This window comes from Populus trichocarpa, chromosome 5, assembly GCF_000002775.5.
Source record: "Populus trichocarpa isolate Nisqually-1 chromosome 5, P.trichocarpa_v4.1, whole genome shotgun sequence".
NCBI lineage: Eukaryota > Viridiplantae > Streptophyta > Magnoliopsida > Malpighiales > Salicaceae > Populus > Populus trichocarpa.
The window spans coordinates 3,802,728-3,818,832 of NC_037289.2; the positions used below are offsets into that span (position 1 = coordinate 3,802,728).

The 16,105-nt window shown below is 33.9% G+C and overlaps 2 protein-coding genes across 3 annotated transcripts; both read left to right on the forward strand.

The window, feature by feature from the left end:
- Positions 1 to 3,201: 3,201 nt before the first annotated feature.
- LOC18109540 (alcohol dehydrogenase) lies at positions 3,202 to 6,014 on the forward strand. The gene is made up of 10 exons (XM_024601530.2): positions 3,202 to 3,342; positions 3,438 to 3,574; positions 3,685 to 3,731; positions 3,842 to 4,167; positions 4,259 to 4,341; positions 4,438 to 4,513; positions 4,748 to 4,809; positions 4,895 to 4,990; positions 5,096 to 5,257; positions 5,668 to 6,014. Exons 1-10 carry the CDS (start codon positions 3,306 to 3,308, stop codon positions 5,782 to 5,784), a joined length of 1,143 nt encoding a protein of 380 aa, XP_024457298.1. The 5' UTR covers positions 3,202 to 3,305; the 3' UTR covers positions 5,785 to 6,014.
- Positions 3,241 to 13,998, forward strand: LOC18099029 (alcohol dehydrogenase). 2 transcript variants are annotated; one of them, XM_052453375.1, is made up of 11 exons: positions 3,241 to 3,305; positions 11,325 to 11,364; positions 11,459 to 11,595; positions 11,706 to 11,752; positions 11,863 to 12,188; positions 12,282 to 12,364; positions 12,461 to 12,536; positions 12,771 to 12,832; positions 12,918 to 13,013; positions 13,110 to 13,271; positions 13,691 to 13,998. In XM_052453375.1, exons 2-11 carry the CDS (start codon positions 11,328 to 11,330, stop codon positions 13,805 to 13,807), a joined length of 1,143 nt encoding a protein of 380 aa, XP_052309335.1. In that variant the 5' UTR covers positions 3,241 to 3,305; positions 11,325 to 11,327; the 3' UTR covers positions 13,808 to 13,998. The 2 variants fall into 2 exon arrangements, with proteins under 2 accessions (XP_052309335.1, XP_024456591.1); XM_024600823.2 differs by lacking the exon at positions 3,241 to 3,305 and having other exon boundaries at positions 11,197 to 11,364.
- Positions 13,999 to 16,105: the final 2,107 nt, after the last annotated feature.

The following is a 16,105-nucleotide window of genomic DNA, read 5'->3' on the forward strand; positions in this document are numbered from 1 at the left end:
CAAAAAAAAATCAACTTGAAATTTAAAAACTTTCCAACGTCAGATTTATTTTCTCAAGTAATTTGAATGTGAAAGAACACTTAAAAGAAACTCTTTCCATCGAATAAAATTCTTTGACATTAAGATCAACTATTTTTGTAGTCGGAATCAATATCAACCAATATTCTCTCTATTACCGAAATTTGACAACACTCTTTCTCCTCTCTCAAACCAATGACTGAAATATAAAGAAAATAAAGTTTTATACCAAAATAAAATACTTAAAATCTAGAAGGGCCAAAAAGTTACGATTTGAAAAGTAAAATGACTAAAGTAAACATTTTGCGTCAACTTTAAAATTGTCACTTGTTTTCTCTAATTTTTTTATTTTAATCCTTTACCTTTTAATTTGTTCCTTTCCAAAAAGTTCAATGAATAGATTGAAGGAAAAAGAAAATTGTGGATTCCTCTAGACAACATCTATGCTTTTTAGGTTTTTCTTTTTTTGTAATTTGTATTTCACCAAGAGATTTTATATCTGAATTTCATTTTTTTTATTGATAATATTTAAGTAGAATTAACTTATTTATATAAAAAAATAACATTAATGTTTAATAATTATTAAATAAATCAGTTTATCACATAAAGATATGGATCAACAGATCATCCTATACATCAATCTTTTCACAAAAGTCTCTTGTTCATCTCTTCCCTGTTTCTTCCCCTGCCCAAGGCTATGACGAGCTACTACAAGAAATATTTTCTGAAAAAACCAAAAACAAAAAAGAGACAAGACATTATTGTTAGTTGACCTGCAACAAATTAGTTACACAACGTATTATTACAATATAATGACGAGCTACTACAAGAAATATTTACAACTAGCTACATTACCAGCTCACAGGTAGGATAAAAAATAATCTAAAAATAATAATATTCAATCAATGTAAGCACATTTTTTTTAAAAAAATATCAAATAAAAAATAATAATATCAAATGATGAAAACAAAAGAAATAAGCAAAAAAAAAATTATAAAATAATATCAACCCGTGTTAACTCATAAAACTCGTTCCTGAACCTTTTGAATGAAAACACTAAACATGAAAAAAAAATACGAAGCCCAATTCCTAACAGGTTAAATATTAAAGGCTAAAATAAAAAAATAACTATACATAAGGATATGAAAGAAAAAATAATAAATAAAAGACAAAAAAGGTGTAAATCTACTTAGGTTAATTCATCAAATTCAAGGGTTAAATCATGAGATCAGGATATTCTATAAAAAGAAAGACGGAGAAAAACAAGAAGCTTATTCTACAAACAAAAAAAAATTGTCTAGTAATGAGATTAAAAAAAAAAAAAAAGCGATGTGAATCTATGACCGGGCCATTTGACTACAAACACCAAACCTTGAAAAACCATAAAACCCAAATTTCAATAAATCAAATGTTAAATGATGAAATCGAAAAAACAAAATTAATCACAAAAAAAAAAGGTTCAAAAGAAAAAATAACATCTAAAATAATGAGGACCAAATTAAAAAAAACAAATTAGAGAATGGATAATGTTAGATTGAAGGGCTAAATTGAAAAGAAAAATTAATTTCATAAAATAATTAAAGAATAAGCCACCAAAAAGAATGAAAACCAAATGTATAAAAATAAATTTTTTTGATTAAAAGATGAGATTGAAAACAATTGAAAGTTTTAAAAAAATAAGGAACAAATGAGAAAACAAAGTCAGGACCAAATTTGAAAAATCTAAAAACAAAAAGCTTAGATTGAATGATATAATTGAAAATAACAAAAAAAAAAACTTATAAAAGGGCCAAAGATAAATATTAAATAATTAAAAGAATGAGGACTGATACTTAAATATACCCAACCAACAAGATTGCTCTAAAATTTTAAATGCTTGGTACGAATCTCAAGAGAAAAGAGAAGAGAAAAGAAAAAAAAAACACCGGTGATAATCCGTCCATCAAAACCAAGTACCCACCATCTGCTAAGGAAGAGTATGCCGAGAGATATTAAATGACATAGTAAAAGTAAATTTTTACCTTCTGTATGACGACGTACACACTGCTGAAGTGATGAGACTTCTCTTATGCACTTAATAGGGTTTTTTTAAAATATTTTTTAATTATTATGAAAGACTAATTCACCCCTCAAAACAACTTTATTATAAAAAACAAATTTTAAATATAAAAATATCCCCAAAGAAAGCTTTATTAAATTTTAAAATTATTTTAGGAAATTCACAATGCTAGAAAATATGAAATCTCAAAAAAAAAAAAAACCTTGGAGACTTATTATCTATTTTTTTGCATTTAATAGTATTGAAGGGGTTTTACTATTAAAAAAAATCATTGTATCCCTAATCAAAACAATATAGACAAATGGATCACGTGGAGAATACCATTTTATCCCTAAGCTTAGTTTTCTAGGTTATTTGGTGAATGAAAAAACAATATAGGTTGGCCTGAGTGGAAAATGTTCTGGTTGCTTAAGCAAGTGAATACAACAAAATTTCTTGGGAGAAGATCCCAAATCCAAGGGGAAGATGAGTTCTTAAATGCAACTTCACTCTAAACTAATCCTTCTCCTTAAACAGATTGATTATTACTGGCTGCTAGAGTCGGCATTGTATATATATATATGTCAACCAGCCGTTAACAAACCGCAAGATAAACTAAGAATAAATCACAAAACCACAACTGGAAATATAAAACCACCAAGTCTAAATAGAAATCAATCCCCAATCATGATGGCGGTTTCAAATTGAGTTTCAAACTAGGGAAATCTTACTATCTAACTTAAAATCAAGCCCGCAAAGTTTAAGGTTGCATATTACTAGGGAAAGCCAAGTTTTCTCACGCCTAGCATGTAAATTATATTCTTAGTATCAAAAACTATTTGATATCATGGAAAAAATAAAACTATAATCCATTCAAATAGAGAATTTTCAGTAAAAAATAAATGTAGAAGGTAGGAAAAATTGAAATGGATGGTCACACTATATGTATCAAAATATGTTAAATAGAGGACTTAATTGTAGTTAGCTCAAACCAGAAAAAACAGAAACAGGGAATCAAGAAACCAAGGAGCCGCAGGTCCAATACAGAGGACACAACAAAACAGCAGAGATCGTTGATGGTTTTTCTCTTTAAAATACTTTAAATCAATGGCTAACCATAAGCATGACAGACACACATGCTTCTGCTACTATAAGAACCCACAAAGACAAACCTTTCTCTTCACAACACAAGAAACATAAAGTGCGTTCAAGTCAAGAAACATAAAGTTCGTTCAAGACAAGAAAGAATATGTCAAGCACTGCTGGTCAAGTCATTCGTTGCAAAGGTAACTGAGAAAAGCCACTTTACTTGGTTCTTGTTTTTCACATTTCTCGTTGTCTTTTGTCACTTAAATAATGGGATGCGTGTAATCTTCTGTAGCTGCTGTTGCATGGGAAGCTGGAAAGCCATTAGTGATGGAGGAAGTGGAGGTGGCTCCACCACAAGCTATGGAGGTTCGTTTGAAGATCCTCTTCACTTCCCTCTGCCATACTGATGTTTACTTCTGGGAAGCCAAGGTTATTAGCACTTCTATTACGATTTGTTTTTATAATCTGGGTGGTTGGCCTTCTTGTGTTCTTAGAGATTGATAATATATAATTAGCATGGTTAATTTGTCATGTTGCAGGGGCAAACCCCATTGTTTCCTCGCATATTCGGCCACGAAGCAGGAGGGTATGAATTTGATCCATTAGTTCATTGCTTTTTGTGCTACTTCGATAAACTCATTTTATGTTGACAGTGAGGAATGGGGGAGACTAATTTGATATTTTCTTTTCTTGTAGGATTGTCGAAAGTGTTGGTGAGGGGGTGACAGACCTGAAACCCGGTGACCATGTGCTTCCTGTCTTCACAGGAGAGTGCAAGGAATGCCGACATTGCAAATCAGAGGAGAGTAATATGTGTGATCTTCTGAGGATCAACACTGACAGAGGTGTGATGTTGAATGATGGAAAGTCTAGATTTTCAATTAGAGGGCAGCCCATTTACCACTTTGTTGGTACCTCAACCTTTAGTGAGTACACTGTGGTTCATGTTGGCTGTCTTGCCAAGATCAATCCGGCTGCTCCTCTTGACAAAGTTTGTATCCTCAGCTGTGGAGTTTCAACAGGTTAGGGGCGAAATCCAATTCAATCTTTCTTCTATGGATGAAGAATTTGTAGCTTTCATGTAATAAAGATTTGTTTTTTTTTTACCTGTAGGTCTTGGTGCCACCTTGAACGTTGCAAAACCGAAGAAAGGCTCGTCAGTAGCCATTTTTGGACTAGGAGCTGTAGGCCTTGCAGTAAGTTTCTTTTCCAATACAAGATTAGCGAGCAATTTTCCTATTCAGAATGTGGATGCTGATGCAAAACTTGTTCGTGTTGTTTCTATATCACAGGCTGCTGAAGGGGCTCGAATTGCTGGTGCTTCAAGAATCATTGGTGTCGATTTGAATTCCAATAGGTTCAATGAAGGTGAGAGGAGCATTTACTGAGATCAAATTGCAATGCAGCCACTGCTGAGTGCTCCTCTAAAATTATATATTGACTGATATATATTTAGCACAGTCAAATAGCCTATAACATGAAACTGATAAAATTAAGTAGCTTGAGTGTTGATTCTTGGTAATGATGTTGCCCATTGAGTCACGTTCTTTCTGTTGTATTTGTAGCTGCTTTCTGATGCTCATTCTTGTTCTTCGTCAACAGCCAAGAAATTCGGTGTCACGGAGTTCGTAAACCCAAAAGATTATAAGAAGCCTGTTCAAGAGGTTAGTGAGATAGTGGATAATGTTTTGAGAAACAAGCGTGTGTGGATCTCTCAAGTCTGTTCTAAATTTGATTCCATGTCTTTAGGTGATAGCTGAGATGACCAACGGAGGAGTTGATCGAAGTGTCGAGTGCACTGGAAGTATCAATGCCATGATTTCTGCCTTTGAATGTGTCCATGATGTAATTTTCGATGAATTCTTTTCAGTCATTGAATTGAAAGTCAAAAAGAGAATCACCGAGTTAATATGCTTAATTAACATTCTTGACGTTTTGCTTGCTTTGCAGGGATGGGGTGTTGCTGTACTTGTTGGTGTGCCCAACAAAGATGATTCTTTCAAAACCCATCCAATGAGTTTCCTGAATGAGAAGACTCTCAAGGGTACCTTCTTTGGCAACTACAAACCGCGCTCCGACCTTCCTTCAGTGGTTGAAATGTACATGAACAAGGTATATCTGAGTTCCCATTAATATCACTCGGTATGCAGTATACGAATATATTTCTGTATATGTAGTCCAATTATGGTCCCTGTGAAATTTCTTCGTGGAAACTTGAAGGTAAAATTAATTGGTCAAAACAACAAACTAAAATGATCGAAATTGATTACTGGGAATGAAACTTCTTAGCCTTCTTTGCTAGCGCAATGCAAATAGCACTCTGGGGATAGCTCTGGCTGCTACTAGCTAAATGTACCAGTGGTTTTGTAAATGTGAGAGCTGGTTCCACCACACTACCAAACACAGGCTCAACACCATTGCTTGGATCTTCAAACTCTTGTGTGAAGAAACAAAACAGTAGCTATTCCTTTATTCAGTTTTGATGCATTCAATTGTTAAACTTACTAGTTGTAATGTCACAGGAGCTTGAGCTGGAGAAATTCATCACCCATGAGGTCCCTTTCTCAGAAATCAACAAGGCTTTTGACTACATGCTTAGTGGAGCAAGTCTCAGGTGTATCATCCGCATGGAAGCGTAAAAGAAGACTGGTTTGTCCGTCTGAATGTGAGAAGGAAACAATAAAATCATGTTTGGGATTGTTAAATGTTGAACAAAGTTGGTGATGTTTTAGTTTCTTTCAGTAAATTTCTTGTATTGTAAATGGCACATTAGCTTCCCAGTTCAGGCATGTACAGATAAATAAAAAATTCAAGTGTTTTTCTGACTTCAGCTTCTTCAGTTTATCTCCTTCAGCTTGTGTCTTTCTAATTCTATGTCTCTGCATATATGAGAAGTAATGTCCCAACAAGTAACATTAATCACATGTCTTTGACTGTATTTCCATTTACCCACGTAGTTTTTGCTGTCTTCCGATCTCATAGATGTCTTTGTATGCGAGTAGAAGGGTCTGTGTTACCTGTCTTGTGTTTTTTCCTTTTCCGTACAGAAAAATTCAGCAGTAAAATTTCCATTTTGTTCGTTTTCTGTTAAAGCAATCTTTCTAGTTTGGTTTCTTGTCAATTTAGTTGGCAATCTTGGGGTAGTAAATCGATGTCACTATGTTTTGTTGACCAAGCATGTCTCAAGAAGCAGAATTAGTTTTTTGTTGTTGTTATTTTAGTGGCTATAACCAGTTTTTTTTTGTTATGTAACAGTATAACCTGAAATGCAAGGAGATTTTCTTGCAATTCAGTTTTATTTCTATTGTATAAATAAATGCTTTGATATTCAATAAAATTATCATCTTCTGCATCTTAAGAATTAAAAGACTTGCTTTCTCTTGTATATAACCAATATGGTATCATAGCTGATTATTTTATGGACATGTGAGATTAAAAAAGCCAAAACACAATCTCTAAACACTTATCACCTAACACTACACATCCAATATGAATTTAGAAATGTCATTCACTGCAATTGCACCTCTAGTTTTTGATGAGATAAATTATCAGGTCTGGGTTGTTAAAATGAAAGTCTATCTTGATGCTAATAATATATAGAAAGCTATTGAACAAGTATATGAAGTTCTAACCTTGCCCGACAATCCAAGTATTGCACAAATAAAAAATCACAAAGAGAAGAAGCAAAGAAAATCAAAAGCAAGAGCAACTTTGTTTGGAGCAGTCTCACCCACCATTTTTAACATAATAATTACTCTAAAACAACCAAGGAAATTTGGGATTTTTTAAAGGAAGAATACGAAGGAAATGAGAGGATCAAAGGGATGCAAGTGTTGAATTTGATCCGAGAATTTGAGATGCAAAAGATGAAAAAATAAAAAACAATTAAGGAATATTCTAATAGACTTCTTGGCATTATCAATAATGTAAGAATCCTTGGTACTGATTCTTCTGATTTTAGAATTGTTCAAAAGATCCTAGTAATAATTTTTGAGAAGTTTGAGACAACAATCTTCATAAAAGGACAAAACTTATGGGTTATAAATATATCATGAGACCTTCAAAACAAAGGTTCACAATCTTCATTCTCTATTGCATATATATTTTCATAGCATTTCTCTCTAGAATATTCTTGTATTTTCTCTCTCTAAAAAGATATTTATTTAAGTATCAGAGAGTCCCCATCTCCACCAAATAGGACCTTTTGCAGGTACTAGTCATAAGTCACCTTGACCTACCAAGCATCCGGTATAGCTATTAACCTCCTTGTCTAGGGAGAATTGATGAGATTGTTAGACCAGTTGATTAACCAATTATCCATCCTGAGAGCCTTATTCCTAGGCTACTTGAATTTTTAGAACTTCATCATATATACTTAGTAGATTTGGCCTTGATATATCTAAGGTGAAAGGATATTGCTTGTGATGTGTTAATCTCAAGTCATATAAGTTTATTATTTGAGGGATGTGACATTTAAAGAGTCTATTATGCTTCGCAAGAAAAAGAAGTCCACTAGTGTTGATTTTGAGATGGATCAAGGTACTAACAAACATGTGGAGCTTGAGGTTAAAGCTTCAGAGACAATGCAAAAATATGTTCGAATTGAACTAGTTGATGAAGTGGTGCATGATATTGTTGATGAAAATGCACTTGAAGAACAACATTGTAATATTGCTATAAGAAGGCAAATAAGATAGATAAAAGCACTAGTTAAGTATGATTATACTAATCTAGTTGATTTTTCCTTGAATATTGTAAAGAATCTTGACAATCATGAGCCTTGTTATAAAGAGGCAATTTTTTTTACAAATAATCTTCTCAATTGATGTTTTTTATGAACGAGAAGGTTGAGTCTCTTTATAAAAACCAGACGTATGAGCTTGTTAAAGAACCACAAGACCAAAAGATTGTTGGGTGTAAATGGGTTTATAGTAGGAAAGATTGAATCTTAGGGGTTGAGGATACTAGGTTTTAAACATAACTAGTTGTTAAGGGCTTTACACAAAGAGAATTGACTTCAATTAAGTGTTCTATGTAGTTGTGAAACATAGTTCCATCTAGGTATTGCTTGCTATGATTACTTTATTTGACTTAAAGCTTGAGTAGCTAGATGTAAAAATAACTTTTCTACATGGTGAGCTGGAGGAGATGATCTACATGCATTATCTAGATGGTTTTATTGCTCAAAGTTAGGAAGACCATGTATGCTTATCAAAGAATTCATTGTATGGCTTGAATCAGTCATAAAGGTAGTGGTATAAAATATTTGATACTTTTATGCTTGGACACAGTTACTTTAGAAATGACAATGATAGTTGTATGTATTTCAGAAAGCTCTCAAATGGTTCATTTATGTACTTGTTAATGACATGTTGATTACCTCCAAGAACATGTATGAAATTAACAATTTGAAGAACTAATTGAGTGGTGAGTTTGAGATGAAGGATTTAGGTACAACCAATAAGATCTTAGGTATACAAATATGCAAAGATTGAAGTCCTAACAAGTTATACTTGTCACAAAGAAAGTATCTTAAGAAGGTACTTGAATGTTTTGGTATACAAGATTGCAAGCCAGTTAGTACTCTACTTACAACCCATTTTAGGTTATCTTCAACTTTGTCACCATAAACTAAGGAGGAAAAAAGCACATGTTAAATGTTTCATATGCTAGTGTAGTAAGGAGCATTATGTATATTATGGTTTATATTCATCCAGAAATTTCACATGTTGTTAGTGTGGTCAACAGGTTTATGATAAATCATGGTAAAGTTCACAAGCATGCCATGAAATGAATACTCTGCTATCTTAAAGGTACTACAGATATTGGTCTGATATATAACAGGAGTAGTGGCACTAGGAGTAATGTTAAGGGTTTTGTAGACTCAGATTATACTAGTAGTTTGGATAGAAGAAAATCACTAACAGGTTATGTTTTCACTATTTTAGAGTGTGTCATTAGTTGGAAAGAAATTTCGCAATCCATTTTTTCCTTGTCAACAATAGAGGCTGAGCATATGACATTGACAAAGGGAGTGGAAGAAACTCTATGGCTAAGAGGTTTGGTTTGTAATCTTTGTTTATCACACGAGTTGATCATTGTGCATTATAATGACTAAAGTGCTATTCATCTAGTCAAGAACCAAATGTATCATGGAAGGGTCAAACATATTGATGTCAAGTTTTACTTTATTCTAGATATCATGTCATAGGATGTTATATCAGTGAAGAAGATTGTTATAACAGAAAACCCTGCATATATATTGACAAAGCCTATCTCTGCAGTCAAGTTTAAGCATTACTTGAACTTAATTGGTTTGTGTAGTACTTGAGAGATGCTTGGTGGAGGCAATGAAAGAGGAGTTTAAGTTTCATAAGTTGACTCCATTTAAGCCAAGGTGGAGATTTATTAGGTTTATCTTAAATTGTAGCAGCTCTATGGGAGGAAATAAATACCTATGTTAACCTAATCCATATAAAAAATCTAAAGTTATCATATTTACAAGTCAAGGCTTATTTGTGAGTGTTTAAATTCTTTATATTTTTATGGCTAGATAGAAGAGAGAAAATATGAGTTTTGAGTTACTTTGGAATTTGAAATATTTTACTTTTTCAAATGAATTTTTCTAATAATCTCATCCACAGAGTAGATTTAAGTTGCCAAACTATAAAAATTTTATTAGCTCCTGTGTAATTAATTATGTTTATTTTTTTATATTTTTCTTAAATTAATTTGAAATTTTAAGATTGTTTTAATTCCCAAGATTTCTATTGTGCTTCACTTTGATGACATAATGTTTAGTGGAGTTAGCCATGGGAATTGAAAGGTTTCCTAAGAGGGACTTCATAGGAATTAATAGACCATTGTAAAACTTTTAAAGAGTTAAATTATTCATATATTATCTAACCCAAAAAAAAATGCTTAAATACTATTTTTCATCTTTTAATCGAAAATTTTCAAAATTAGATGAACTAAAGCTGTTTTACAAATGATTAGCCTCTTTTCATTCAAAAGATATTTCAAACTTATTAATTATTTAAAAGAGAAAGAAAAAAAGAACAAGAAGAAACTATTGTTAGTTGACCTATAATAAATTAATATGTATTAATTATATAAGTCAACTTGCAGTTAACAAGCCAAAAGATAAAATAAGAATAAACCACAAAACAACAACTGGAAATATAAAACCACAAAGGCTAAAGAGAATCAATCCCCAACCATGATAGAGGTTTCAAATTGAATGTCAAACTACAAAATCTTTCAATTATACCCTCCTACTATCATCTCTTAAAATCAGTCCCTAGTTGCATCTTACAAGGGAAAGCCAGGTTTTCATACGCCTAGCACATAAATTATATTTTGAGTGTCAAAAACTATTTGATATCATAGATAAGAATTTGTTTTAAGAATATAATTTATACAAATAGAGAGTTTTCATACGCCTAATGTTTTCTTCGCAAGCTATATGTTTTCTGGTAATATGATGATGTTGTTTCAAATGAACTAATTTGATTACCAAACAAAGTTGACCTTAGTGGAAAGGGTTAGTTGTTTAAGCAAGTGGTCTCGTGTTTGAGCCCTTGTTAATGCAGCAAATTTTCTTTGGAGAAGTTCCAGTTTGGATACCCGACGTAACCTCAAAGGGAAATAGGCTATGGATGCCTTGAAGAATAAAAAACAACCAATTTGATTAGGAGTTACAATGATAGAAAGATTTTTTTATTCATTGAGGAAAGATTAGGATCAGAGGAGTCAAGAGGAAGATGAGTTTTTAAATCCAACTTCACTAGAAACTAATCCTTTTCCTTAAACAGATTGATTATTACTGGCTGCTAGCTAGAGTGGACATTGTAAATTTATATATATATGTTAACGAGCCGTTAACAAACCGCAAGATAAACTAAGAATAAATCACAAAACCACTACTGGAAATATAAAACAGGGAATCAAGAGACCATGGAGCCGCAGGTCCAATCGGAGGAAACAACAAAACAGCAGAGATCGTAGATGGTTTTTCTCTTTAAAATACTTGAAATCAATGGTTAACCATAAGCATGACAGACACACACATGCTTCTGCTACTATAAGAACCCACAAAGACAACCCTTTCTCTTCACAACACAAGAAACACAAAGTTCGTTCAACACAAGAAACATAAAGTTCGTTCAAGACAAGAAAGAATATGTCAAGCACTGCTGGTCAAGTCATTCGTTGCAAAGGTAACTGAGAAAAGCCACTTTACTTGGTTCTCGTTTTTACATTTCTTGTTATCTTTTGTCACTTAAATAATGGGATGCGTGTAATCATCTGTAGCTGCTGTGGCATGGGAAGCTGGAAAGCCATTAGTGATGGAGGAAGTGGAGGTGGCTCCACCACAAGCTATGGAGGTTCGTTTGAAGATCCTCTTCACTTCCCTCTGCCATACTGATGTTTACTTCTGGGAAGCCAAGGTTATTAGCACTTCTATTACGATTTGTTTTTATAATCTGGGTGGTTGGCCTTCTTGTGTTCTTAGAGATTGATAATATATAATTAGCATGGTTAATTTGTCATGTTGCAGGGGCAAACCCCATTGTTTCCTCGCATATTTGGCCACGAAGCAGGAGGGTATGAATTTGATCCATTAGTTCATTACTTTTTGTGCTACTTCGATAAACTCATTTTATGTTGACAGTGAGGAATGGGGGAGACTAATTTGATATTTTCTTTTCTTGTAGGATTGTCGAAAGTGTTGGTGAGGGGGTGACAGACCTGAAACCCGGTGACCATGTGCTTCCTGTCTTCACAGGAGAGTGCAAGGAATGCCGACATTGCAAATCAGAGGAGAGTAATATGTGTGATCTTCTGAGGATCAACACTGACAGAGGTGTGATGTTGAATGATGGAAAGTCTAGATTTTCAATTGGAGGGCAGCCCATTTACCACTTTGTTGGTACCTCAACCTTTAGTGAGTACACTGTGGTTCATGTTGGCTGTCTTGCCAAGATCAATCCGGCTGCTCCTCTTGACAAAGTTTGTATCCTCAGCTGTGGAGTTTCAACAGGTTAGGGGCGAAATCCAATTCAATCTTTCTTCTATGGATGAAGAATTTGTAGCTTTCATGTAATAAAGATTTGTTTTTTTTTTTTACCTGTAGGTCTTGGTGCCACCTTGAACGTTGCAAAACCGAAGAAAGGCTCGTCAGTAGCCATTTTTGGACTAGGAGCTGTAGGCCTTGCAGTAAGTTTCTTTTCCAATACAAGATTAGCGAGCAATTTTCCTATTCAGAATGTGGATGCTGATGCAAAACTTGTTCGTGTTGTTTCTATATCACAGGCTGCTGAAGGGGCTCGAATTGCTGGTGCTTCAAGAATCATTGGTGTCGATTTGAATTCCAATAGGTTCAATGAAGGTGAGAGGAGCATTTACTGAGATCAAATTGCAATGCATCCACTGCTGAGTGCTCCTCTAAAATTATATATTGACTGATATACATTTAGCACAGTCAAATAGCCTATAACATGAAACTGATAAAATTAAGTAGCCTGAGTGTTGATTCTTGGTAATAATGTTGCCCATTGAGTCACGTTCTCTCTGTTGTATTTGTAGCTGCTTTCTGATGCTCATTCTTGTTCTTTGTCAACAGCCAAGAAATTCGGTGTCACGGAGTTTGTAAACCCAAAAGATTATAAGAAGCCTGTTCAAGAGGTTAGTGAGATAGTGGATCATGGTTTGAGAAACAAGCGTGTGTGGATCTCTCAAGTCTGTTCTAAATTTGATTCCATGTCTTTAGGTGATAGCTGAGATGACCAACGGAGGAGTTGATCGAAGTGTCGAGTGCACTGGAAGTATTAATGCCATGATTTCTGCCTTTGAATGTGTCCATGATGTAATTTTCGATGAATTCTTTTCAGTCATTGAAAGTCAAAAAGAGAATCACCGAGTTAATATGCTTAACATTCTTGACGTTTTGCTTGCTTTGCAGGGATGGGGTGTTGCTGTACTTGTTGGTGTGCCCAACAAAGATGATTCTTTCAAAACCCATCCAATGAGTTTCCTGAATGAGAAGACTCTCAAGGGTACCTTCTTTGGCAACTACAAACCGCGCTCCGACCTTCCTTCAGTGGTTGAAATGTACATGAACAAGGTATATCTGAGTTCCCATTAATCTCACTCGGTATGCAGTATACGAATATATTTCTGTATATGTAGTCGAATTATGGTCCCTGTGAAATTTCTTCGTGGAAACTTGAAGGTAAAATTAATTGGTCAAAACAACAAACTAAAATGATCGAAATTGATTACTGGGAATGAAACTTCTTAGCCTTCTTTGCTAGCGCAATGCAAATAGCACTCTGGGGATAGCTCTGGCTGCTACTAGCTAAATGTACCAGTGGTTTTGTAAATGTGAGAGCTGGTTCCACCACACTACCAAACACAGGCTCAACACCATTGCTTGGATCTTGAAACTCTTGTGTGAAGAAACAAAACAGTAGCTATTCCTCTATTCAGTTTTGATGCATTCCTTGCAATCAATTGTTAACCTCAGCAGTTGTGATGTTACAGGAGCTTGAGCTGGAGAAATTCATCACCCATGAGGTCCCTTTCTCAGAAATCAACAAGGCTTTTGACTACATGCTTAGTGGAGCAAGTCTCAGGTGTATCATCCGCATGGAAGCGTAAAAGAAGACTGGTTTGTCCGTCTGAATGTGAGAAGGAAACAATAAAATCATGTTTGGCATTGTTAAATGTTGAACAAAGTTGGTGATGTTTTAGTTTCTTCCAGTAAATTTCTTGTATTGTAAATGGCACATTAGCTTCCCAGTTCAGGCATGTACAGATAAATCAAAGCTTCAAGTGTTTTTCTGACTTCAGCTTGTGTCTTTCTAATTCTATGTCTCTGCATATATGAGAAGTAATGTCCCAACAAGTAACATTAATCACATGTCTTTTACTGTATTTCCATTTATCCACGTAGTTTTTGCTGTCTTCCTATCTCATAGAAGTCTTTGCTAGCACTTTCATATCTTTGTATGCGAGTAGAAGGGTCTGTATTACCAGTTTCTGTTTTTTCTTTTTCCATTTTGCGCTAGTGAATCGATGTCACCATGTTTTTATACATGGCAGCGAAATTTCGAACCCTGGGGCTAAATCACTTTAGTCGGAATTGTTATTGCTTTCGCAATAGCTTAGGCTTGAAACTTTGAGAACTTTATGTCCAAAATGCTTTCCCTATACAGTGAGCTTGATAAGAACATTTATGCAGAGCAGCCAACTGGGTATGTTTCTCAAACTCAATCAGGTATTGTGCTTAACAAAGATGTTTATGGGCTAAAACAAGTTTCAAGAGCTTGTTTGTCAAGGCTTGTCCTTTGGTATGTGAACGACAATGATTGTGAAAGCTCATTAACAAACACTAAAAAGGTGTGGGATAGATAATGTGGCAAAATTAATGTTCATTCCCTCACATTTCAATGTAGATTTTTGGTGGTATTCGAAATCTTCAAAATATAATTATGACTTTATTATATATCATAAACAAAATAAATTTTTAGTATGATTGTGAAAATCAAGTCAAATTCAATAAAAATTTTGTTTAATTTTTCTATAATATACTGAAAAAAAAGGGGGATTTAAATAAAAAATAATAAATTGATATGTATTTAACTCAGTTCAAGGGTCCACGCATCCATTCCTATAAATTTATTGATCATCGAAGTAAAATAAATAATCTTTCACGTCAAGAAAATAAATTCGATATTCCTTAAAGCATAAAAAAATCGATGAGATTACGAGTAAATTAATTAGATACAACTCTCTAATCAATTTTGTATTAGACAAAGCTCTCTAACTAATTTCTTATTATCAAGCAAATTTAATATTGAAAGCAATTCTCATTCACTCGATCGGTAATAACCTTAGGAGTAAAGTCTGTGAAATTATTCTAAGCAAACGTTCAAAAACTTGAAAATTTAACTTAATTTAATCTTTTCTGATAAATCAATATGAGATTAAAACTAGAAAGCATCCATATCATCTCAAAACAATTTAATAAACTTGAATAACAATCGACAGCATAATTCTGAACAAGAAAAAATAAATACTTGAATATGAAATAATTACAATGATAATAGTACTTCTCGTAATTTGCTAATGGAGATGATGTGTATTCCTTTTGAACTGAAAGCCAAAAATTAGTTCATAGCTGCTGGAAAATTAACAAAAACGGAGAATAAAAGAATGTTGCAGAGCCCCTATTTCAGCCGTGTTCTGCTCTATTTATTCTCTCCCGTAGTTGCCAAATTTCTTCGGAATTCTTAGGCTAATTAGAAGTCCTTATGCTACTTAATTCCTTCCTTCTTTCTCTAGTCCTTAAGGTTGGTTAAATCCCTCAGAATTTGTGTTGAAAATAGACTATGTAGTCACAACGCTGCAGTAATTCTACTTTTGCTACAACTTAGACTTTGTTTCTGACTTGGTTTCTTGCAATATCCGATCATCCTAGCTGTATTGTTTCATTCATAGCATGTTAGAGGCTTGATCTACACCTTTCTTGGGTTCTAAGACCCACCATTTCTATGTCAGACTCTCAGCCGTAGTGGGATGCTGGGCACCATTAGTTTCCCCATCAGATCAGGAGACTAATCTTGTCCTTCAGATTGCGTCTAGATTTTCACCTTCAAAACGATTTTATCTGACCTAGTATTCTTCATAAAAGTTATAGTCCTGGATGTGTAAATGATTTTGGGCTTTTGAATCGCATGATTTTGATGTTTGAGGCTCAAGATATGTTTGTTTGAATCTGTGGTGTGAAAGTAGAGAATCTTGTTGCAAGTAGAATTTCTGCCTGATTTTGCAGGTCTGATTATAGGTCCAAATGATCTCGGATTTTTTCCTATAATACCTGTCCAGAAAGCTTGATATGTACTTTAACAATTTGGTCACTCTCTCTAATGGGGTCAACACCAACACTTTTTCTTG

What these genes read in the sequence shown, in the direction of transcription:
- LOC18109540 (XM_024601530.2), top strand. Translation starts at nt 3,306, where the DNA reads ATGTCAAGCACTGCTGGTCAAGTCATTCGTTGCAAAG. An exon ending in TTTACTTCTGGGAAGCCAAG is followed by an intron (nt 3,575 to 3,684) that starts GTTATTAGCACT and finishes GTCATGTTGCAG; the next exon opens with GGGCAAACCCCATTGTTTCC. An exon ending in CCTTTGAATGTGTCCATGAT is followed by an intron (nt 4,991 to 5,095) that starts GTAATTTTCGAT and finishes CTTGCTTTGCAG; the next exon opens with GGATGGGGTGTTGCTGTACT.
- LOC18099029 (XM_052453375.1), top strand. Translation starts at nt 11,328, where the DNA reads ATGTCAAGCACTGCTGGTCAAGTCATTCGTTGCAAAG. An exon ending in TCAAGTCATTCGTTGCAAAG is followed by an intron (nt 11,365 to 11,458) that starts GTAACTGAGAAA and finishes AATCATCTGTAG; the next exon opens with CTGCTGTGGCATGGGAAGCT. An exon ending in TTTACTTCTGGGAAGCCAAG is followed by an intron (nt 11,596 to 11,705) that starts GTTATTAGCACT and finishes GTCATGTTGCAG; the next exon opens with GGGCAAACCCCATTGTTTCC.